At 41.7% G+C, this 22,737-nt stretch overlaps 1 protein-coding gene and 9 non-coding genes across 11 annotated transcripts in view; all 10 read left to right on the top strand.

Annotated features, from left to right (window-relative positions):
• ece1 (endothelin converting enzyme 1) overlaps positions 1–10,863 on the top strand; it is a 34,162-nt gene extending 23,299 nt beyond the window's left edge. For both annotated transcript variants that reach the window (XM_089010221.1, XM_089010220.1), the window contains 9 exons: positions 1,587–1,697; positions 1,767–1,865; positions 1,954–2,031; positions 2,110–2,213; positions 5,031–5,141; positions 7,313–7,380; positions 8,222–8,412; positions 8,500–8,595; positions 9,116–10,863. In XM_089010221.1, the coding sequence (XP_088866347.1) occupies positions 1,587–1,697; positions 1,767–1,865; positions 1,954–2,031; positions 2,110–2,213; positions 5,031–5,141; positions 7,313–7,380; positions 8,222–8,412; positions 8,500–8,595; positions 9,116–9,292 (1,035 nt within the window). In that variant the 3' untranslated portion in view covers positions 9,293–10,863. The remainder of the gene's footprint in view (positions 1–1,586; positions 1,698–1,766; positions 1,866–1,953; positions 2,032–2,109; positions 2,214–5,030; positions 5,142–7,312; positions 7,381–8,221; positions 8,413–8,499; positions 8,596–9,115) is intronic.
• Positions 10,864–13,167: 2,304 nt separating this feature from the next.
• Positions 13,168–13,358, top strand: LOC148890548 (U2 spliceosomal RNA). The gene has a single exon (XR_016116808.1). It is a non-coding gene; the product is annotated as a U2 spliceosomal RNA (small nuclear RNA).
• A 767-nt stretch (positions 13,359–14,125) lies between these two features.
• On the top strand, positions 14,126–14,289 carry LOC148890549 (U1 spliceosomal RNA). Its single transcript, XR_016116789.1, has one exon. It is a non-coding gene; the product is annotated as a U1 spliceosomal RNA (small nuclear RNA).
• A 665-nt stretch (positions 14,290–14,954) lies between these two features.
• Positions 14,955–15,145, top strand: LOC148890550 (U2 spliceosomal RNA). Its single transcript, XR_016116809.1, has one exon. It is a non-coding gene; the product is annotated as a U2 spliceosomal RNA (small nuclear RNA).
• Positions 15,146–17,195: 2,050 nt separating this feature from the next.
• Positions 17,196–17,359, top strand: LOC148890551 (U1 spliceosomal RNA). Its single transcript, XR_016116794.1, has one exon. It is a non-coding gene; the product is annotated as a U1 spliceosomal RNA (small nuclear RNA).
• Positions 17,360–18,030: 671 nt separating this feature from the next.
• LOC148890552 (U2 spliceosomal RNA) lies at positions 18,031–18,221 on the top strand. Its single transcript, XR_016116797.1, has one exon. It is a non-coding gene; the product is annotated as a U2 spliceosomal RNA (small nuclear RNA).
• Positions 18,222–20,203: 1,982 nt separating this feature from the next.
• LOC148890553 (U1 spliceosomal RNA) lies at positions 20,204–20,367 on the top strand. The gene has a single exon (XR_016116805.1). It is a non-coding gene; the product is annotated as a U1 spliceosomal RNA (small nuclear RNA).
• Positions 20,368–21,038: 671 nt separating this feature from the next.
• Positions 21,039–21,229, top strand: LOC148890554 (U2 spliceosomal RNA). The gene has a single exon (XR_016116798.1). It is a non-coding gene; the product is annotated as a U2 spliceosomal RNA (small nuclear RNA).
• Positions 21,230–21,466: 237 nt separating this feature from the next.
• LOC148890555 (U1 spliceosomal RNA) lies at positions 21,467–21,630 on the top strand. Its single transcript, XR_016116768.1, has one exon. It is a non-coding gene; the product is annotated as a U1 spliceosomal RNA (small nuclear RNA).
• Positions 21,631–22,295: 665 nt separating this feature from the next.
• Positions 22,296–22,486, top strand: LOC148890556 (U2 spliceosomal RNA). The gene has a single exon (XR_016116799.1). It is a non-coding gene; the product is annotated as a U2 spliceosomal RNA (small nuclear RNA).
• Positions 22,487–22,737: the final 251 nt, after the last annotated feature.

Here is a 22,737-nt window from a genome sequence, read left to right on the forward strand (position 1 = left end):
AATAATAAAAAAATAAACATTAAACCATAAAATATTGAACATTTCAACAAATTAAAAACCATTTCAAAATTCAATAATTTAAACATTTACAAAATTAAAAATTCAAAAATTTAAATGATTAAAATAAATTAATACATGAATAATTCAATAGATAAATGAAGAAACACATAATGATAAATAAATAAATAAATAAATAAATAAATAAATAAATAAATAAATAAATAAATAAATAAATAGTTAATTCCTAAATTATCGGGGTCTGATATACAAGATTGAAATGAGGATGGCTATCGGTGAATGTCCTCCATATTCAGGGGTTTGATTCGCATGTTTTTTTTGGCCAAGCTTTTACGTCGGATGCGCTCCCTGACACAAACCTCTGTATTATTATTATTATTATTTTTTATTATTATTATTATTATTATTACTACAGTAAAGTCTCGTTATATCGATATCGGATATATCGATAGTCCCGGTTATATCGATACTATTTCTATGCACGCACGGAGAAAATTACATGCAAACAGGGTCGGATATATCGATAGTTCCGGTTATATCGATATTTTTTCGGACTCCCTTGAATATCGATATAACGAGACTTTACTGTATTATTATTATTATTATTATTATTATTATTATTATTATTATTATTATTATTATTATTATTATTATACGTCTGTGTAAGCTCTCAGTCGTACAGGAGTGGTCCATCGATGAGAAGGTTTCTTCAGCCGTCATCTGTACAAAAGTGAAGGTTTCGGACGTTTCGCCTCCTATCCAAGAGACTTCGTCAGCGAACTAAAGTCTGACTGGTCGTATCGGCCCCATTTATATATCCCTAATGTCCAGACCTAGTGGCGCCGGACACAGCTATGATAGGTCCCTACTCTCCGGTTGGGGGGGGCGCGGGACCCCCCCCTGTGGCCCCACTGATTGTTCCTACATTCCTGACTAACGATTGGCCTATTACCCCCACTCCCCCCGGTATCACCTCATCAGCATAACGACCCTCATCAGCATTGCGAAAGTTGCCTAACCTGTTTTGCCTATTATTATTATAGCACCTTAACAACAGTTGAAGCTGGAACAAAGCGCTAACATGGAAAAAAGGGAACAGAAAAAAAACATTGCCAGAGGCCATGGCAAGTGCCTTATCGGCACCCGAGCAAGAAAAAATACAACCCGAACAAATTCAGGAATGGAGCTCTATATCATATTTGTAATTCACAAATAAATTCGCGAACGGCAGTGAATGAGTTAAACAAAAAAAATCTTGCAGCTCCTTCCTGGGATTAACTGGGGGAAATGTTTTTAAAATTACGCGTTTGCCCCAAATGAAGTCTTTGATGAGCAAACTCTTGAATTAGTTTCACAATTCCAATTGTTAGTCTCATCTGTTTTCCAGCTGAGACTGAAGTCACTTTTGACACTCTCTTCTCACGATGTTTTTTCACATTAGTTGAAATTATTCCGTTTCGTCTCCTGCAAACATCTTTATGGACAGGCTGACCTCCCAACATTCAAAATATATTTGACAATTTCTAACCCTCCACTCATCTGACATCCTGTTGTTTTTGCCACAACAGAGCTGCACTCCTCGCTGGAAGCTATGCGTCAGCGACACAGACAGCGGCCTGGGCTTCGCTCTCGGCGCCATGTTTGTCAAGGCCACCTTCGCCGAGGATAGCAAGGCCATCGTGAGTGCGTGCGGAAGTGCTCGTCAGATCACACTCTTTTCACTGGATCCTTTTGCCTTTTGTGCGCAGGCCGTGGATATGGTCAGTGACATTAAAAGAGCGTTTGAGGACGTTCTGAAGTATGTGAGCTGGATGGATGCTGACACTAAAATGGCGGCGAAGGAAAAGGTGAGATGGAATAAAACAAAGTGAGAGGGATGTCTTGGGAAGAAATGGCTGCATCCTGGTGTGTCTTAGTATCCAATTTAATTTCCAGGCAGATGCAATTTACAACATGGTGGGCTATCCGGAGTTCATCATGAATGTCACCAAGCTGGACAAAGTGTTCAATGATGTAGGTAAATGTTACCATGTTCAAATCAACCATGGCATCACTCAGTCTCATGAAAACCGGCAAAATCTTTCTTTGCAGTTCGAGGTCGTATCAGATCTGTATTTCCAGAACGTCATGCAGTACTTCAACTTCTCTGCCAGGGTGACTGCTGACCAGCTGAGAAAAGCTCCAAACAGAAACCAGTGAGTGTGTCTTGTCTTTCAAGGCAGCGCTTAACTCATTCAACTGCCATTCCCATAATTTAATCGGGAATTGAAGATATGACGTAGAGCGCCACTCCCGAATTTGTTTGGGTTTTGTTTCTTCATGCTTGGGGGCACGAGACAATTAAAGCACTCACACACGTTTGTCAAAATATTTGGAGAACCAAGCAATGGCCCCAAAAATGGACACAATCTCTGGTTATCCCTATCCCTAAGAAGGGGAACTCAAGGCAGTGTCAGAACTACAGGACCATCAGCCTGATCTGCCACGCAAGCAAAGTGCTGCTAAGGATCATCCTGAACAGACTAAAGAGTAGGGCAGAGGAAATTATCGCAAATGAGCAAGCAGGATTCCGACCAAAAAGGAGTACCACAGAGCAGATTAACATCAGATTACTTATCGAGAAACACCTCCAGCATCAACATGACCTGTTCCACAACTTCATCGACTTTAAAAAAGCCTTTGACAGGGTGTGCCATGAGGGGATGTGGCAGGTGCTCCGAAACTACAACTTCAACAAGAATCTCATCCAGGTCATTCAGTCACTCTACATCAACTCAAGCAGTGCAGTTCTCATGAACAACACCATGGGGGAACTTTTCAAAACATCTATCGGTGTCCGACAAGGCTGTCTTCTGTCCCCCGTCCTATTCAACATCTTTTTGGAAAACATCATGGATGAGGCCCTGGAATGAGTTTCACCTCCATAGCCATCGGAGGAAGACCCATCTGTAACCTCGGGTTCGCTGATGACATAGATCTGATGGGAAAAAGTGAAGCCGAACTCCAGGAGCTTACCACCAGACTGGAAAAGGCAGCGAGGGGTTACGGTATGCAAATAAGCGCAGAGAAAAGCAAGATACTGGTCAATAGCTACAATAAAACAACACCAACAAAAATCACAATGAACGGGCAAACCCTAGAAGTGGTGAAGGATTTCAAATACCTTGGGTCCTTTGTGAGTGAGGATGGCAGCTCCACAAAGGAGATCAAATCACGAATTGCAATAGCAACATCAGCCATGACAAGACTGGCCAGAATTTGGAGGAGCTGTACAAGTCTTTAATACTCTCCACCTTGTTATACGGCTGTTAGAGCTGGACACTTACAGCAGACACGGAGCGCAGGATCAAGGCGTTTGAGCATAAGAGCTACAGAAGGATGCTCAATATATCCTACAGGGAACACCGGACAAATGACTACGTCAGACAGCTAGTCACCACCCTTTCTGAAGAACAAGAGCCTGTACTCTCAATGGTGAAACGTCTTAAAATGGCCTGGTTTGGCCACGTTATAAGGCATACTTCACTATGCAAAACCATCCTGGAGGGGACAGTGGAAGGGAAGTGGAGAAGAGGAAGACAGAGGAAGTGCTGGATGGACAACAATAAGGAATGAACAGGCTGCAGCTTCCACACCCTGCTACGAACTGCTGAAGACCGAGAGCGCTGCCCAGACGTCCATCATGTCACCCCTACTGTCATGATCTGGTTGGCGACCAACGGGGGGCGCTGTCGGACCCGCCTACACCTGCACAGGTGCTGGTCGTCCCGATCAGATTGGCGACCAGCGGGTAGTGACGTCAGCCCTGCCTGCAGCCTCGCAGGTGTTGGTCGTTGAATCATTGACACTTAAAAGGACACCCGGCATGACCATCCGGGGCCGGTTCATTGTTTGTTTGCTGCTTGTTTGCTGCATGCATTGTTTACGTGTTAGTTTAACCTTGGCGGACTTGTACTTTTGGTCTTCTTTTGCTCCTTTGTATTTTTTCCATTCAGATGATTTTGATGTTTCACATTTTGTTCCTGCTGACTTTATTTTAATACAATTTGTCAAACAACCTCCTGCTCTCTTCTGCCTGCTTTTTGGGATCCGAACCCGCCATCACCACCTCGCAAACCGTGACACCTACGGCCTTCTAGGTCATGGGATGAGTGAGTGAGTGAGTGAGCTTGGGTGCCAATAAAGCGATGGACATGGCCTCTGGCAATGTTTTCCTTTCCACAAGGGCTATGCAGCACAAATGAACACTGCCGTTCTCAAATTTATTCAGGAATTGAAAATATTACATAGAGCGCCATTCCCGATGTTTTTTTCTTTTTTTTCTTGTTTGGGTGCTGCTTAAGCGCTGGTCAGACCTTTGGCCATGGTTTTCTCATTCCACTTGGAGGCTTTTTCCAATGTTAGCTCTTTCTTCCAGCTACAGCTGTTGTTAAATAGCGATATAAACCATTACGTATGTATTGCATTGTATTTTGGACAGCCACGGTCATGTCAAGATCATATAACTCCAAACCCATATAACTTGGGAATTAACTCTTTTTTTTCTAAAAAAAAAAGTCACAGTGGAGAAACTTACATTTCACAGCAGCAAAGTATTGAAAGGAAGAGGAAAGGAAGAAGTAGAAAAAACACTTTCTGTAACCTGTTTGTAGTATGAAGCAATTCTAGATGAAAAAAGAGAGGATAAAAGTGTCCTTTTCACCAGTGGATCAGGGACTTCAAAGTGAAATATGCACATCTGCTAAAAGTTAAATGTTGAAAGCCAACACAAAGCAGTAATGTCTATTGATGAAAAGACATTGCCTCACATCGTCCGTCCCACATAAATCCACTCCAATTCCAAGCCGCGAGTGTTACACATATGCACCGGCGCTCTGCAAGTCCTAGACTTAGCCAAATGATCGCTCGAATTGGGGAGAAAAAAAAAGACATGCTGAAGTCACTTCTTTTCAAAGGCACTATTGTACCTATGACCTGCCCCTAAATAACCCATCACTTTGTTTCATTTACAGATGGAGCATGACCCCTCCAACTGTGAATGCCTACTACAACCCCACCAAAAATGAGATTGTCTTGCCAGCGGGAATGCTCCAAATGCCATTCTACAACCGCCACTGGCCCAAGTAAGTCGTGAATTTGATGCCGGGTTTTATCTTAAAGGATAACCAACACCATTTTTTTGTTTCCTAACTGACATCAGAAAAACGTTTTATAGCATCTGAAATACCCAAAACTGATACTTGGCTGATATTTTTAGTCTGATGAAAAACAAATAAAAATGACTTAAGGTGTCCCAAAACTACTTTAAAATGACCTCAGAAAATTTCAGTTTGAGAAAGTCCCGCCCCCGACGTCTTGCCTTGCTCAAGAATCAAAACAATGGCTTCAGATTCGGAGAAGATGCTTTCTTATTACTTATCTAGTTATGAATATGACTCAAATAGTTCTGAGGAGGAAAGCATAAATGTTTTCAATCGATTAAATAATTTTTTCTGTGTCATTTTGAGGCGTCTGGACTCCAATGTAGCGTCCCAGAAAATGCACAAGATGGTGCCCAAGCTCTGTTGGAAATGGGCTGATTTGTGTCTTCTGGGAATTTGTGTCAGCTAGTATCAAATAGTAGTCTTATTCCGTGTCATTTTGAGGGGGGAAATATAGCACCGAATGTGTGTCATCTGGGGGAGGAAATGTAGCACCGAAAAGTGGCAGAAGAGGGCGACAAAGCTCCGTGGAAAGCTCCGTTGAAATGGGCTGATTAATTCCTTACAGTTTTTGTCAGTGAATATCAAATAGATGCTCGGTGCCACACACAAGGATTCACCATTGCGTTATTTATGTGTTTTCCTTCTAATTTCGCCATCAACACGGATCAACACGAAGTTTTCAGACCAAACAAAGTATTGCAAAATGCATTGAGGTGATTCAAGGTATGTCCTTTCTCGCTGAGGGGCGTTTCTTCAGTGACGTAGGGTGAGTACTCTCACCAACTCAAAAACAAGACTTCTGGAATATTCAGCGCGAGTCTTAAAACGTAAAATATAGCTATATGCGGTGGAATCTTTATAAAATATGCTCAGTCAAAGTCATTTGAAGCCATTTTACAAATTATAGACACAACTTGTCCGGAGACGTCGGTTGTCCTTTATAAGCTCCATTTTGAGTCAACGTAAACGTCTCCGGCATCTCGAACAGATGGGACAATGGTGTGAGGTTTTTTTACCTTGCGACTAGGCTTTTTAGAAAATCTCAATGTCCCATCCAGGGGGAGCTATTTTTAGAACGGCAGCTATTCATTGGGCCTTGAAGGCCACCTTGGGAGCTGCTGATCGAAAGCATGCAGACTAATGGACTTCTAGGTGCAGAGTTTGACGGCAGTGTTTGAGAACATTTTTAAGGCAATTTTCTATACAAACACCTTTTAAAAGATTAAAGAATATTTTTGTTTTTACTTTTGATTCCTGCTTCATTAATAATGATAAGAATAATACATTTAATTTCTAAGCGCCTTTCAAAATTCTCAAGGACACTTTACAGTCACGGGATAAGAACTTTTTTTTGTGCGAGTGATCAGCGTCAGCCATTCGCGCCAGCGTTCACTTTACCCGGAAGTAACGCAGCAGCAAAGTTATTAAAGGAAGAGGAAAGGAAAGAAAGAAGTAGAAAAACGAAATACAAAAACTGCTGGAAAGGCAGCCACTCACACGGCGCCATCTTGAAATAACAAAAACTAAATAACAAATAATATGACAACACAAAGACACAGAGAGTCATTCATTCTTCAGCACTTGCTGTACCCTCTTTGTGACATGAAGCAGTTCTAGATGAAAAAGGAGAAGATCAAAGTATAATAATGACCCTAACAACAACTGAAGGGCTAAACTAACTCATTTTAGTCCCCGGGCCACTTTGGAGTTATGTCTTCCCTCATCAGGCTGTCAAAACTCATCTATTTAAAATTGCATTTTCTGTGTAGCTCTCTCTATTGTTTCTATTTGTGATTGTATTTTATTTATTACAATACCTATGCTTGTCTGTGACTGTAAAGTGTCCTTGAGAGCTTTGAAGGCGCTTAAAATGGAATTTATTATTATTATTATTATTATTATTATTATTATTATTATTATTATTATTATTATTATTATTATTATTATTATTATTAGTCGTAGTAGTAGTATTATTCAATGTCAATATTTAGCATGGATAGGAAGAACAACATCCATACCAATGTTACATTTCCTGTTTTAAGGTAATCGACGTCATCGTCTTCAGGCACCATTTTTTTTCTATGTTGCAGAGCTCTTAACTTTGGTGGAATCGGGGTCGTCATGGGCCATGAACTGACTCACGCTTTTGATGACCAAGGTTGGTAATCATTTATTTGTGTGCGTTGAAAGAAATCAGATACACTAATATTCAGAAGATTTACATTTTTCTCTTCAGAAATGATCCGATGTGTTTTGGTACTTTTTCTGTAACTGTCTGAGAATGCCACAATGGCTTTGAAATACCCGCATCATATGGCAGCAGTAATTACGTTCAAGCGAGATGTCGAAATGACACATTTCTGCTGTTTAACTCATTCACTGCCATTCACGAATTTATTCGGGAATTGAAAATATGACGTAGAGTTCCATTCCCGAATTGGTTTTTTCATGCTTAGGTGCTGATAAAGCACTGGCCATGGCCTCTGGCAGCATTTCCCTTTTTTCATTGCTCGCGCTTTGTTCCAGCTTCAGCTGTTGTTCAAGCGCTCATTTTGGACAGCCGCCCCTCATTTCAAGCTCATATAACTCCGGACCCAGATCATTTAGGAATTAACTTAATTAATTTTCTGATGAAAAAAAGAGAGTCTAAGATTTCTTACACTGCCTTGAATATGTATGTCGTCCTAAACTCAATATTTTGTGGGTCCTGGAATTTGAGTGACAATGACAAAAACCCTGGCACTAAAGTGGACACATTTTTGCACATCTGGCAGTGAATGAGTTAAAGTTCATGTAAAATGATTGAAATGATAAGTACTTGGGATCATACTGTAGTTTGTGGAATATATTATATGATATTTCCACCATTAATAAAGGCAATTCCAAATATTTGAGGATGCTTACATTTTTTTCCTTATTTGCATGGAGTTTCTTTAATCTTCCACATGACATTTGATTATAATCAGTAATGCGTCCTGATTTTGTGCTTATAAAAAAAGGCAGAGAATTTGACAAAGATGGAAATCTGCGCTCCTGGTGGAAGAACTCATCCGTGGAGGCCTTCAAGAAGCAGACACAATGCATGGTGGAGCAGTACGGCAACTACAGCATCAACCAGGAGACCCTTAATGGCCGCCACACACTGGGAGAGAACATCGCCGACAACGGTGGACTCAAGGCTGCCTATGAGGTTCGAACGTTAAACAATTAGCTGCCATTTGAACCCTGTTGTCAGTGTCCATCTTATGAAAAGTGATGGTCTGCTTCCTCTTGCAAGGCTTACATGAACTGGATCCAAAGGAACGGTGAGGAAGCCACCCTGCCAGCTCTGGGAATGACCAACCACCAGCTGTTTTTTGTGGGATTTGCACAGGTTGGTGTGCAGTTATTTGTGTGTGTGTGTGTGTGTGTGTGTGTGTGTGTGTGTGTGTGTGTGTGTGTGTGTGTGTGCGTGTGCGTGTGTGCGTATATATATATATATATATATATATATATACAGTAAAGTCTCGTTATATCGATATCGGACGGTATTTTTTTAATGTAATTTTCACAGTTAACTCATTCACTGCCATTCATAAATTTATTCAGGAATTGAAAATATGACGTAGAGCGCCATTCCTCCTGAATTGTTTGGGGTTTTGTTTTTTCATGTTAGGCTGCCCGTACAGTGCTCGCCGTGGCCCTTGGCAGTGGTTTTTCTTTTCCACAGGGGGGCAACATTTCCCTTTTTTTCCATGTTAGCGCTTTGTTCCAGCTTCAGCTGTTGCTAAAGCGATATATAAACCAATATGTATGTATTTCATTGTATTTTGGACAACCGCCCTCATTCCAAGCTTATATAACTTCAGACCGATATAATTTAGGAATTGACCTTTTTTTTTTGTTGCCATCAGGTGTGGTGCTCCGTCAGGACGCCCGAGAGCTCACACGAAGGTGTCATCACCGACCCGCACAGCCCATCCAGGTTCCGAGTCATCGGGTCCATTTCCAATTCGTACGAGTTCTCCAAGCATTTTGGCTGCAAAGTAAATACGCCGATGAACCCCAAACACAAGTGCAAGCTTTGGTGATGGCTCACAATGGACAGTAGATGTGTGTGTGGGGGGGGGGACATGGGGGTAACTGATCGTCAAGGCTCACTGGCGGGAAGAACCACTCAATGTCCATTGCCGTATGTCATGAATCAGCGTGCCTGTTTTGTGTGGACAATTGCATGAGCAAGTCTTTTTTTTTTGCTTTAAAGGAGATATACCTTCTTCTCCCCCACGCACAATTGTTGTCTTCAAAACAATTCCCACGTGTATTAACTCATTCACTGCCATTCACCAATTTATTCGGGAATTTAAAATATGACGTAGAGCGCCAATCCTGATTTTTTTTTTCTTGTTTGGGTGCCCATAAAGCGCTGGCCATGGCTTCTGGCAATGCTTTTTTTCCCTACCACAAGGGGCAGCATGTCCTTTTTTTCCATGTTAGCGCTTTGTCCCAGCTTCAGCTGTTCTTCAAGCTCTATATAAACCAATATTTGTATTGCATTGTATTTTGGGCAGACGCCCCCATTTCAAGCTCATATAACTCCAGACCCATATAATTTATGAATTAACTTTTTTTCCTAATGAAAGAAGAGCGTCTAAAGTTTCTAACGCTGTATTGAATGTTTATGTGGTCCTAAAACTCAACATTCTATGGGTCCTGGAATTCAAGTGACAATGACAAAAACCCTTGCACTGGAGTGGACACATTTTTGCACATGTCTGGCAGTGAATGAGTTAAAAGGAAAATACATTTCACATGACACAGAATGACATTCTTTGTCCCAAAATGCCAATGCAAATGATTAGTAGTCTTGATTTTAAAAGCATAACACAAACGGTGGAGCAAAACATGTGGATAGACAAACCAATGCTGACAATGGGGCTATGGTGATATATTCTTCATCATCCTCAAATTAAAACGACACTTATTACATAATTTTACTGACTCAACTACAGTGATAGTATAGTAAGTAGTATTCTTTATGTCTGTATGATACTACTATCTACTACTGGAAGGGGCCGACATTCCCGAAGGAGCAGCACAATGAATTGGATTGCTGCATCAAATCATGATGTGCACACTAATTAAAAAAATATGACTTGATATATTACATTATTAAATAATTTATTCCCCAAAGGCATTTTTGTGGGGGTGTAAACTGAGGGGGAGATTAATAGCATTTCAATTTTCTTTTGTATCTCAAGGAACCACTGAATGTTTTTATTTATGTAATATTATGTGAATCTCTTCAAGACTGTTGTTTTATTGTTGCGGTTGTTGTTGTATTTTGTCTGTTGATATATGAAAATCCGCTTAAAAAGGATTTAAAAGCCATATACAAAATGGATAGAATGTTGAATGTAAATATTGAGGGAAAGGCTGCACTATGGGGGGGGGGGGTCAATTTTGCCAGGCCCTAAAACTTTCATTGGGTGAATGTCAAGTGGAATTTCTGTCTGTATTTTAATGACAAGGCCAATTTTGGACTGATTTGAACACAAACAGAAATAATACAACGGGACTCACAAACAAAACAGACCAAATATACCAATTAAGCGTCTTATGTGGAAAATTATTTTGTATATTAAAATGATTATAAAATATATATTGCCTCATTTTCTTTAGTTTTCCGAACTGCTTGATACATATAATAATTTTCTTATGTTTGTTTTGTGCATGGAGTTTTGATTGTGAGCGTGAGTGGAACAGCTGGTGACAATTATGACGTATGGACTTATGATGTAAAAATCTCATGTAAAAATGTGATACTTGTAAAAATGTACTAATATAAAACATACAAAATGTGAGAAAGTTGGTCTTTCGGAAGCGTCCCCAAGATCCGTTGGAACTTTGGAACTATCCTGCAGTCGGATGCATAGGCAGATGCCACTAAATCTAAAATTTCAGTGTCTCAACCCAAACAAAATTAAAAAGAACCGAATCATAAACCGAATTTAAATGAGCCCAATTATCCACTTGGTTTCAATGTGACAAGGCTTTATGTTATGTATCAACTTTCATGTTTTTTTTTTTTTACAAGTATCACGTTTTTAAATGATACTTTGCATGTTTTTACATGGTTATTTTTTACAATTTCACATGATAATTATCAGGATATACATGAGAGGTTTCATGTTTTTCCCCTGGTATGGCAGAAATAAACCTTGAATACAGGTATATTAAGTAAGGACATTTACAAGTTGTTAACGTGTCTAGTGTTCAATTTTTGGTATTTGTTTAATTGAAGTAGTCCCCTTATGAAAAATATTCCAAAAACCACGTCTTCAGTCACGCAGAGTCAAAAATATTAAAAAGAAGACAAAAACATACCGTAATTTTGTACTTTTTGAAGGTGTCGGACGTTTCGCTTCTTATCCAAGATGCTGGGGGGAGCAGAGGACCACTCCCTCCAACCTGAGAGTAGGGAGGACATTAGGGATATATATTTAGGGCCGACACTACCAGTAAGACTTTAGTTCGCTGAAGAAGCATCTTGGATAAGAAGCGAAACGTCCGACACCTTCAAAAAAGTACAGATGACGGCTGAAGAAACCTTTTCATCGATGGACCCCTCCTGTACGACTGAGAGCTTACACAGAAACCCCGTAATTTTGTATATTTGTAAATGCAAGGAGACCAAGAAGAGGTGTAAACTGTTAATAGGTGGTGGTCTAAAAAAAGAGTTTGAGGGCAATATTTTGGAATTCTAATTTTCCTACTTGATTGTTATTCGTGTACAGTACATGTATTTTGTGTGATTGAAAAACATCAGATCTATTTCCGGTCTGGGGAAGCACATTGAGACTTACGAGGGGACCCTGAACATCACTCAGAGGGGAAAAATATTTTACTGCTCGCGAGTTTACTGCTAATTAGCTAACAAAACAGGTCGTCAATTTGGCGTTTGCACCGGCCGACTTTTGCCTGCAAGTATAAAAACCGGACGAACTCATTCCCATGAATTCTCAACATTAACCTTCAAGTCAACACTTGGGAGCTTTTACTCCAGTTAACGGCCAGATTCTCCCAGCAGGTGAGTTCACTTTAATTTCGCCTTTTGGGCCCACAGCCATGACCTTCAATAACCTCAATGCACGCGGTGACAGGCTGTCTTGTGTAAGTTATGGGCTCTTTATGTGACGCTTGAGGGTAAATTGAAATGTTCTTGTTGTCAGTGCACGGTGTGCCTAATTGGGATACATAGGAGAAACGAGTGGTCAGATTCATTGGGTCTGAAATTTACTGAAGTGTTATTTACGCAACCCATTTGATAAACTGTAGTGTTGTTTTTCATCCGGACTGCAGTCAAAGGGGAAAATTAGCCATTTGAGGTCGAATAACGTACTTTCACACTCATTTGAAAGCCGTCGGTACGCTTTGGGTGTGTAGTTTCCCTCCACTGCGATGGTGGCGCTCTCATATCCGTAGTCCTTTTTCCTTTGTTAAACAGGAAGTAGTGCGGCCCGACGAGTTGGATGAATACTCTGTGTCGTTTCGTCAAATGTCCATCAAACGTCCGAACTAATTTGCATCAGTTTCGTGCCAAGGACGCCAGTTTATACACAATAATCACCCGGAGTTTTCCGGGACATTGGATTTGGTGATTTTAACTCGTAAACGTGATAGGTGGAATGCAAAACTCTTATACGCCAACGACGTTTAGCAGTTCTTAGCATTCTTTGTGCCTATTGGACCGCCGTTGGCACGTGACTGTAGTAATAAATAATCATTGTGTTGGTTTCACTAATCATACCTGGAAACGACGTGGTTGTCCTTATTTCCAGTTAAGTTTCGTGTGTGCAGTTGTTTTGTGTGTCAATGTTTTTCGTTGTGGTTGCCCGACGTTTGTCACCGCCACTGTAGCTCGGATCGTCACGAATCAAGTGTCCTGGCGTGTCGTTTTGCAGTTATCGCTTCTCGGCCTTTTGGCTAAGATCAAGTGTAGTATCTGTTCTTATCAGTTTAATATCTGATACGTCCCCTATCCGGGGACCATATATTAAATTGATTTTTGGAACAGGGAGATGGAATAGGGGCTTGCTCCGTCCACTCCACGCATCGACCTGGTATTGCAGTACATCCAGGAACGGTGCACCCCCTCTTTTGGTGAAGAAAAATAATTACGTCTCTAACATACATTGACTCCCAGGCCACTGATTCGGAATTTAAGATAAACGTCTAAGTTTTGCAACGTTTTGCTGCAAGAATCCGCAAATACAAAAATTCTAAACGATAAGAATCGTTTGCACCATTTGTGAGCCAAAAGAGAAAAGAGGTAATAAACTCTTCACCGAGGAAAATACTATATTGATTAAATAATGTTGAAGTAATCTTACAATAATTCTTAATGTAATCCGTGCAACAAAACACTTCAATAGAAAACTATATCAATGTAAAGAAAAGGAAGGGTTTGATAGAAAAATGATGAAGTTGAATACTTACGGGGCATCGTGAAGTTACGAATAGAAGCTGTCCCAACGTTGTATGATCAATTTAGAGTAGCAAATCACCAATCCAGAAAAATAAATCGACCTATTGTCAACTGTGTTAAAAAGTGCTCCTCACCGCAAGATGGCACAAGCGACCGCGCAGAGAAACATGAAGTGGGTGCTGAAGAGGGACGCACGGGCAAATCACGTTGAGAATCTTTGGCATAAGTATAGCAAAGCATTGTGGGAATGTTTCGTTGGTTCTTTTTAACCTTTTTGTGTGATTTTAGTATCCGTGACAATTAATATGTACAGTTTGAAACAGTGTAGGAGTGCAGTGTCATCGAGCGTGATCTCTCTCTGTGATCCAGATTATGTGACCGTGATCGAGGATCGTGTGCGCGCTAAACACATCGGCCCTGGCGACGTTAGCAACTCATACTTACCTGGCAGGGGAGATACCATGATCAAGAAGGTGGTTCACCCAGGGCGAGGCTCAGTCATTGCACTCCGGCTGTGCTGACCCTTGCGAATTCCCCAAATGTGGGAATCTCGACTGCATAATTTCTGGTAGTGGGGGACTGCGTTCGCGCTCTCCCCTGATCAAGTGGTCAAAGAAACTTTGAATTATACAGAGCGACACGTGTCAATCATGCTATATAATAAATAGCGTCAGCTAGGTAGTTCCTCCAACATTAAGCCTTCAAAAAACGTTTTATCCAAAAAGCGGTTATAAATAAGGCTATTAAATATTGCCCTCGACGTACTCCACCAATATGCTTTATATATAAAATGACTCACGTTTCCCGAATTCCCTTCATTGACCATGGTTGGGGAAAAATTTGCAATGACATTTAAACTGAAATCAAACAGAAAAATAAAATATGCTACAGCTCGTGACCATAGATGCAACACCGGTGTCCAATAACGATCAGATCAGTCATGGTTTGGTATTATTCTGGAAAAATCCCCAGTCGGTCTGTTTGTGACACTGAGAAACAGCGTGGACATGCAAGACATACGCGGTGTTCCTGGGTGCTTTTCTATTGGGCCGCCATGGCCACGCGACTGTTGTTATAAATAATCATTGTGTTGGTTTCACTAATCATACCTGGAAACGACGTGGTTGTCCTTATTTCCAGTTAAGTTTCGTGTGTGCAGTTGTTTTGTGTGTCAATGTTTTTCGTTGTGGTTGCCCGACGTTTGTCACCGCCACTGTAGCTCGGATCGTCACGAATCAAGTGTCCTGGCGTGTCGTTTTGCAGTTATCGCTTCTCGGCCTTTTGGCTAAGATCAAGTGTAGTATCTGTTCTTATCAGTTTAATATCTGATACGTCCCCTATCCGGGGACCATATATTAAATTGATTTTTGGAACAGGGAGATGGAATTGGGGCTTGCTCCGTCCACTCCACGCATCGACCTGGTATTGCAGTACCTCCAGGAACGGTGTACCCCCTCTTTTGGTCAAGAAGATTAGTACATCTATAAAATGGTGCGACTTACTTATCCAGATCCGTGGTGCGGCATATAAAATAATCGTTCCCATTCTTTAACATTTTGCTGCATATTCAAAAAAAAAATTGAACGGTAAGAGTCGTTTAAGGTAAGAGTCGTTTAACGGTGCCCATTGTGAGCCAAATGAGTTTATTTCCTATTGTCAAAATAGGAAGTCTTCACCAAGGAAAAAAGTACAGTACAGTGAGACCTCACCTTATGAATTTAATTGGTTCCCAGACAGAGTGTGTGAGCCAAAAAGTGTGTATCACCAAAAAAAATCCCATAGGAAACCATTAAAATGGGAATAATGAGTTCCCGGGTTTCGATAAAATATACTTTTCAACTAAATAAGCCTTAAAACTACACACAACGTACCTTATTATATGTATAATAAATGTGTTATTGCATTGTAATGAAAGAAATACACTGCACTGTATAATAAAGTCACTTTATTTACATTTGTGATGGTCATTGATGGCTTGATGGAATGGCGTTGGAGGTCCGAGGTCAAAGGGAATTGCTGTTTGGAAAGAGTCACATTCCATAAGGACTGTAATTAAAGAAATAAACTGTGCTATAAAACAAAGTCGTTTTAATTACCTTTATGATGGTCATTGATGGCTTGATGGAATGGTGTCAGAGGGAATTGCTGTTTGGAAAGAGAGGCACATTACACGAGGACTGTAATTAAAGAAATAAACTCCTCGAGATATTTCCTCACTGAAGGAGCGAAATCATCATGCATCCAGTCCATAAACAGGAGCCGAGTAACCCAAGCTTTAGTGTTGGACTTCCACATGACAGGAAGATTGGATTTAACCACCTGGTGTCTTTTGAAGGCCCTTGGGGTTTCTGAATGATAAACCAACATTGGTTTTATCTTAGCACAAAACAGGAGGGCTAGCCTATTTTTCATTGGTTTATGCCCAGGGACAGACGTCTCTTCCTGTGAAAGTCCGGTTAGGCTTTTTCCAGAAAGGTCCGGTCTCATCTGCATTAAATACCTGCTGAGGAATGTAGCCTTCTTCATTCACCAGTTCGAAGAATGACACCTTGTAGGCTTCAGCAGCTTTCTGGTCAGAACTGGCTGCTTCACCATGACGAGTGACGCAGTGAATCCCAGTACGGCGCTTAAAGTTCTCGAACCATCCGTTGCTGGCTTTAAAATCCTCAATCAGTGCGGAACTTCCAGGTTGCCGCGTGGCGATATCGGCGTGAATTAGCCATGCTTTCTCGCATAAAATAGCTTTACTCGCGCTGTCAGCGGATAGCTGCTTTTCGTTAATCCAAATTAACAGAAGTTTTTCAACTTCTTCAATTGCCCGAGACCGTCGCTTTGAGAGCACGGAAACACTTTTTTGCAACAGACGCACCTTTGATGGCTTCTCTGTTCCGGAGAATGGTAGCAATGGTTGACTTAGCCTAGCCGTGTTCGGCCACTAAATCACACAAACGCACACCTCGTTCGTGTTTTTCAATTACCTCCTTCTTCTCAGCGACGGTCATTTTATTTTGTGTCTTCTTGGGCTGAACACGAGCCTGTGGTGGGGTTTTTTTCCGGTCCCTTAATAGTAACATTGTCAGCAAAAAGCTCCAAGGAGGCGATCGACGTGCGCATTCAACGAGAGGGGTTGTGGAAAGGTGGCCCGGCTGGAGCGCTGTTCGGTCGTGTGCTTCCGATGAAGATCACTCCGCCAGATCCAAAGGTCGTGTGCTTTTGTGTTCTTCCGCCGAAGATTACTGGAAGTGGGTGCTGACGACGGACACATGGGCAAATATCGTTGAGAATTTTTGGCAGAAATCTAGAAATGCATTGTGGGAATGTTTCGTTGGTTCTTTTTAACCTTTTTGTGTGATTTTAGTATCCGTGACAATTAATGTGTACAGTTTGAAACAGTGTAGGAGTGCAGTGTCATCGAGCGTGATCTCTCTCTGTGATCCAGATTATGTGACCGTGATCGAGGATCGTGTGCGCGCTAAACACATCGGCCCTGGCGACGTTAGCAACTCATACTTACCTGGCAGGGGAGATACCATGATCAAGAAGGTGGTTCACCCAGGGCGAGGCTCAGTCATTGCACTCCGGCTGTGCTGACCCTTGCGAATTCCCCAAATGTGGGAATCTCGACTGCATAATTTCTGGTAGTGGGGGACTGCGTTCGCGCTCTCCCCTGATCAAGTGGTCAAAGAAACTTTGAATTATATACAGCGACACGTGTCAATCATGCTATATAATAAATAGCTTCAGCTAGGTAGTTCCTCCAAAGTTAAGCCTTCTATTCAAAAACGTTTTATTCAAAAAGCGGTTATAAATAAGGCTATTAAATATTGCCCTCGACGTACTCCACCAATATGCTTTATATATAAAATGACTTTCACGTTTCCCGAATTCCCTTCATTGACCATGGTTGGGGAAAAATTTGCAATGACATTTAAACTGAAATCAAACAGAAAAATAAAATATGCTACAGCTCGTGACCATAGATGCAACACCGGTGTCCAATAACGATCAGATCAGTCATGGTTTGGTATTATTCTGGAAAAATCCCCAGTCGGTCTGTTTGTGACACTGAGAAACTTCATGGACATGCAAGACATACGCGGTGTTCCTGGGTGCTTTTCTATTGGGCCGCCATGGCCACGTGACTGTTGTTATAAATAATCATTGTGTTGGTTTCACTAATCATACCTGGAAACGACGTGGTTGTCCTTATTTCCAGTTAAGTTTCGTGTGTGCAGTTGTTTTGTGTGTCAATGTTTTTCGTTGTGGTTGCCCGACGTTTGTCACCGCCACTGTAGCTCGCATCGTCACGAATCAAGTGTCCTGGCGTGTCGTTTTGCAGTTATCGCTTCTCGGCCTTTTGGCTAAGATCAAGTGTAGTATCTGTTCTTATCAGTTTAATATCTGATACGTCCCCTATCCGGGGACCATATATTAAATTGATTTTTGGAACAGGGAGATGGAATTGGGGCTTGCTCCGTCCACTCCACGCATCGACCTGGTATTGCAGTACCTCCAGGAACGGTGCACCCCCTCTTTTGGTCAAGAAAATTAGTACATCTATAAAATGGTGCGACTTACTTATCCAGATCCGTGGTGCGGCATATAAAACGGTAAGAGTCGTTTAACGGTGCCCATTGTGAGCCAAATGAGTTTATTTCCTATTGTCAAAATAGGAAGTCTTCACCGAGGAAAAAAGTACAGTACAGTGAGACCTCAGCTTATGAATTTAATTGGTTCCCAGACAGAGTGTGTGAGCCAAAAAGTGTGTATCACCCAAAAAAATCCCATAGGAAACCATTAAAATGGGAATAATGAGTTCCGGGGTTTCGATAAAATATACTTTTCAACTAAATAAGCCTTAAAACTACACACAACATACCTTATTATATGTATAATAAATGTGTTATTGCATTGTAATGAAAGAAATACACTGCACTGTATAATAAAGTCACTTTATTTACATTTGTGATGGTCATTGATGGCTTGATGGAATGGCGTTGGAGGTCCGAGGTCAAAGGGAATTGCTGTTTGGAAAGAGTCACATTCCATAAGGACTGTAATTAAAGAAATAAACTGTGCTATAAAACAAAGTCGTTTTAATTACCTTTATGATGGTCATTGATGGCTTGATGGAATGGTGTCAGAGGGAATTGCTGTTTGGAAAGAGAGGCACATTACACGAGGACTGTAATTAAAGAAATAAACTCCTCGAGATATTTCCTCACTGAAGGAGCGAAATCATCATGCATCCAGTCCATAAACAGGAGCCGAGTAACCCAAGCTTTAGTGTTGGACTTCCACATGACAGGAAGATTGGATTTAACCACCTGGTGTCTTTTGAAGGCCCTTGGGGTTTCTGAATGATAAACCAACATTGGTTTTATCTTAGCACAAAACAGGAGGGCTAGCCTATTTTTCATTGGTTTATGCCCAGGGACAGACGTCTCTTCCTGTGAAAGTCCGGTTAGGCTTTTTCCAGAAAGGTCCGGTCTCATCTGCATTAAATACCTGCTGAGGAATGTAGCCTTCTTCATTCACCAGTTCGAAGAATGACACCTTGTAGGCTTCAGCAGCTTTCTGGTCAGAACTGGCTGCTTCACCATGACGAGTGACGCAGTGAATCCCAGTACGGCGCTTAAAGTTCTCGAACCATCCGTTGCTGGCTTTAAAATCCTCAATCAGTGCGGAACTTCCAGGTTGCCGCGTGGCGATATCGGCGTGAATTAGCCATGCTTTCTCGCATAAAATAGCTTTACTCGCGCTGTCAGCGGATAGCTGCTTTTCGTTAATCCAAATTAACAGAAGTTTTTCAACTTCTTCAATTGCCCGAGACCGTCGCTTTGAGAGCACGGAAACACTTTTTTGCAACAGACGCACCTTTGATGGCTTCTCTGTTCCGGAGAATGGTAGCAATGGTTGACTTAGCCTAGCCGTGTTCGGCCACTAAATCACACAAACGCACACCTCGTTGGTGTTTTTCAATTACCTCCTTCTTCTCAGCGACGGTCATTTTATTTTGTGTCTTCTTGGGCTGAACACGAGCCTGTGGTGGGGTTTTTTTCCGGTCCCATAATAGTAACATTGTCAGCAAAAAGCTCCAAGGAGGCGATCGACGTGTGCATTCAACGAGAGGGGTTGTGGAAAGGTGGCCCGGCTGGAGCGCTGTTCGGTCGTGTGCTTCCGATGAAGATCACTCCGCCAGATCCAAAGGTCGTGTGCTTTTGTGTTCTTCCGCCGAAGATTACTGGAAGTGGGTGCTGACGACGGACACATGGGCAAATATCGTTGAGAATTTTTGGCAGAAATCTAGAAATGCATTGTGGGAATGTTTCGTTGGTTCTTTTTAACCTTTTTGTGTGATTTTAGTATCCGTGACAATTAATGTGTACAGTTTGAAACAGTGTAGGAGTGCAGTGTCATCGAGCGTGATCTCTCTCTGTGATCCAGATTATGTGACCGTGATCGAGGATCGTGTGCGCGCTAAACACATCGGCCCTGGCGACGTTAGCAACTCATACTTACCTGGCAGGGGAGATACCATGATCAAGAAGGTGGTTCACCCAGGGCGAGGCTCAGTCATTGCACTCCGGCTGTGCTGACCCTTGCGAATTCCCCAAATGTGGGAATCTCGACTGCATAATTTCTGGTAGTGGGGGACTGCGTTCGCGCTCTCCCCTGATCAAGTGGTCAAAGAAACTTTGAATTATACTGAGCGACACGTGTCAATCATGCTATATAATAAATAGCTTCAGCTAGGTAGTTCCTCCAAAGTTAAGCCTTCTATTCAAAAACGTTTTATTCAAAAAGCGGTTATAAATAAGGCTATTAAATATTGCCCTCGACGTACTCCACCAATATGCTTTATATATAAAATGACTTTCACGTTTCCCGAATTCCCTTCATTGACCATGGTTGGGGAAAAATTTGCAATGACATTTAAACTGAAATCAAACAGAAAAATAAAATATGCTACAGCTCGTGACCATAGATGCAACACCGGTGTCCAATAACGATCAGATCAGTCATGGTTTGGTATTATTCTGGAAAAATCCCCAGTCGGTCTGTTTGTGACACTGAGAAACTTCATGGACATGCAAGACATACGCGGTGTTCCTGGGTGCTTTTCTATTGGGCCGCCATGGCCACGTGACTGTTGTTATAAATAATCATTGTGTTGGTTTCACTAATCATACCTGGAAACGACGTGGTTGTCCTTATTTCCAGTTAAGTTTCGTGTGTGCAGTTGTTTTGTGTGTCAATGTTTTTCGTTGTGGTTGCCCGACGTTTGTCACCGCCACTGTAGCTCGCATCGTCACGAATCAAGTGTCCTGGCGTGTCGTTTTGCAGTTATCGCTTCTCGGCCTTTTGGCTAAGATCAAGTGTAGTATCTGTTCTTATCAGTTTAATATCTGATACGTCCCCTATCCGGGGACCATATATTAAATTGATTTTTGGAACAGGGAGATGGAATTGGGGCTTGCTCCGTCCACTCCACGCATCGACCTGGTATTGCAGTACCTCCAGGAACGGTGCACCCCCTCTTTTGGTCAAGAAAAATTCTTAATGTAATCCGTGCAACAAAACACTTCAATAGAAAACTATATCAATGTAAAGAAAAGGAAGGGTTTGATAGAAAAATGATGAATATGTACAGTTTGAAACAGTGTAGGAGTGCAGTGTCATCGAGCGTGATCTCTCTCTGTGATCCAGATTATGTGACCGTGATCGAGGATCGTGTGCGCGCTAAACACATCGGCCCTGGCGACGTTAGCAACTCATACTTACCTGGCAGGGGAGATACCATGATCAAGAAGGTGGTTCACCCAGGGCGAGGCTCAGTCATTGCACTCCGGCTGTGCTGACCCTTGCGAATTCCCCAAATGTGGGAATCTCGACTGCATAATTTCTGGTAGTGGGGGACTGCGTTCGCGCTCTCCCCTGATCAAGTGGTCAAAGAAACTTTGAATTATACTGAGCGACACGTGTCAATCATGCTATATAATAAATAGCTTCAGCTAGGTAGTTCCTCCAACATTAAGCCTTCAAAAAACGTTTTATTCAAAAAGCGGTTATAAATAAGGCTATTAAATATTGCCCTCGACGTACTCCACCAATATGCTTTATATATAAAATGACTCACGTTTCCCGAATTCCCTTCATTGACCATGGTTGGGGAAAAATTTGCAATGACATTTAAACTGAAATCAAACAGAAAAATAAAATATGCTACAGCTCGTGACCATAGATGCAACACCGGTGTCCAATAACGATCAGATCAGTCATGGTTTGGTATTATTCTGGAAAAATCCCCAGTCGGTCTGTTTGTGACACTGAGAAACTTCATGGACATGCAAGACATACGCGGTGTTCCTGGGTGCTTTTCTATTGGGCCGCCATGGCCACGTGACTGTTGTTATAAATAATCATTGTGTTGGTTTCACTAATCATACCTGGAAACGACGTGGTTGTCCTTATTTCCAGTTAAGTTTCGTGTGTGCAGTTGTTTTGTGTGTCAATGTTTTTCGTTGTGGTTGCCCGACGTTTGTCACCGCCACTGTAGCTCGCATCGTCACGAATCAAGTGTCCTGGCGTGTCGTTTTGCAGTTATCGCTTCTCGGCCTTTTGGCTAAGATCAAGTGTAGTATCTGTTCTTATCAGTTTAATATCTGATACGTCCCCTATCCGGGGACCATATATTAAATTGATTTTTGGAACAGGGAGATGGAATTGGGGCTTGCTCCGTCCACTCCACGCATCGACCTGGTATTGCAGTACCTCCAGGAACGGTGCACCCCCTCTTTTGGTCAAGAAGATTAGTACATCTATAAAATGGTGCGACTTACTTATCCAGATCCGTGGTGCGGCATATAAAATAATCGTTCCCATTCTTTAACATTTTGCTGCATATTCAAAAAAAAAATTGAACGGTAAGAGTCGTTTAAGGTAAGAGTCGTTTAACGGTGCCCATTGTGAGCCAAATGAGTTTATTTCCTATTGTCAAAATAGGAAGTCTTCACCAAGGAAAAAAGTACAGTACAGTGAGACCTC

The sequence above is a fragment of the Hippocampus bargibanti genome, linkage group LG12, assembly GCF_051943395.1.
Source record: "Hippocampus bargibanti isolate YZ-2025 linkage group LG12, ASM5194339v1, whole genome shotgun sequence".
NCBI lineage: Eukaryota > Metazoa > Chordata > Actinopteri > Syngnathiformes > Syngnathidae > Hippocampus > Hippocampus bargibanti.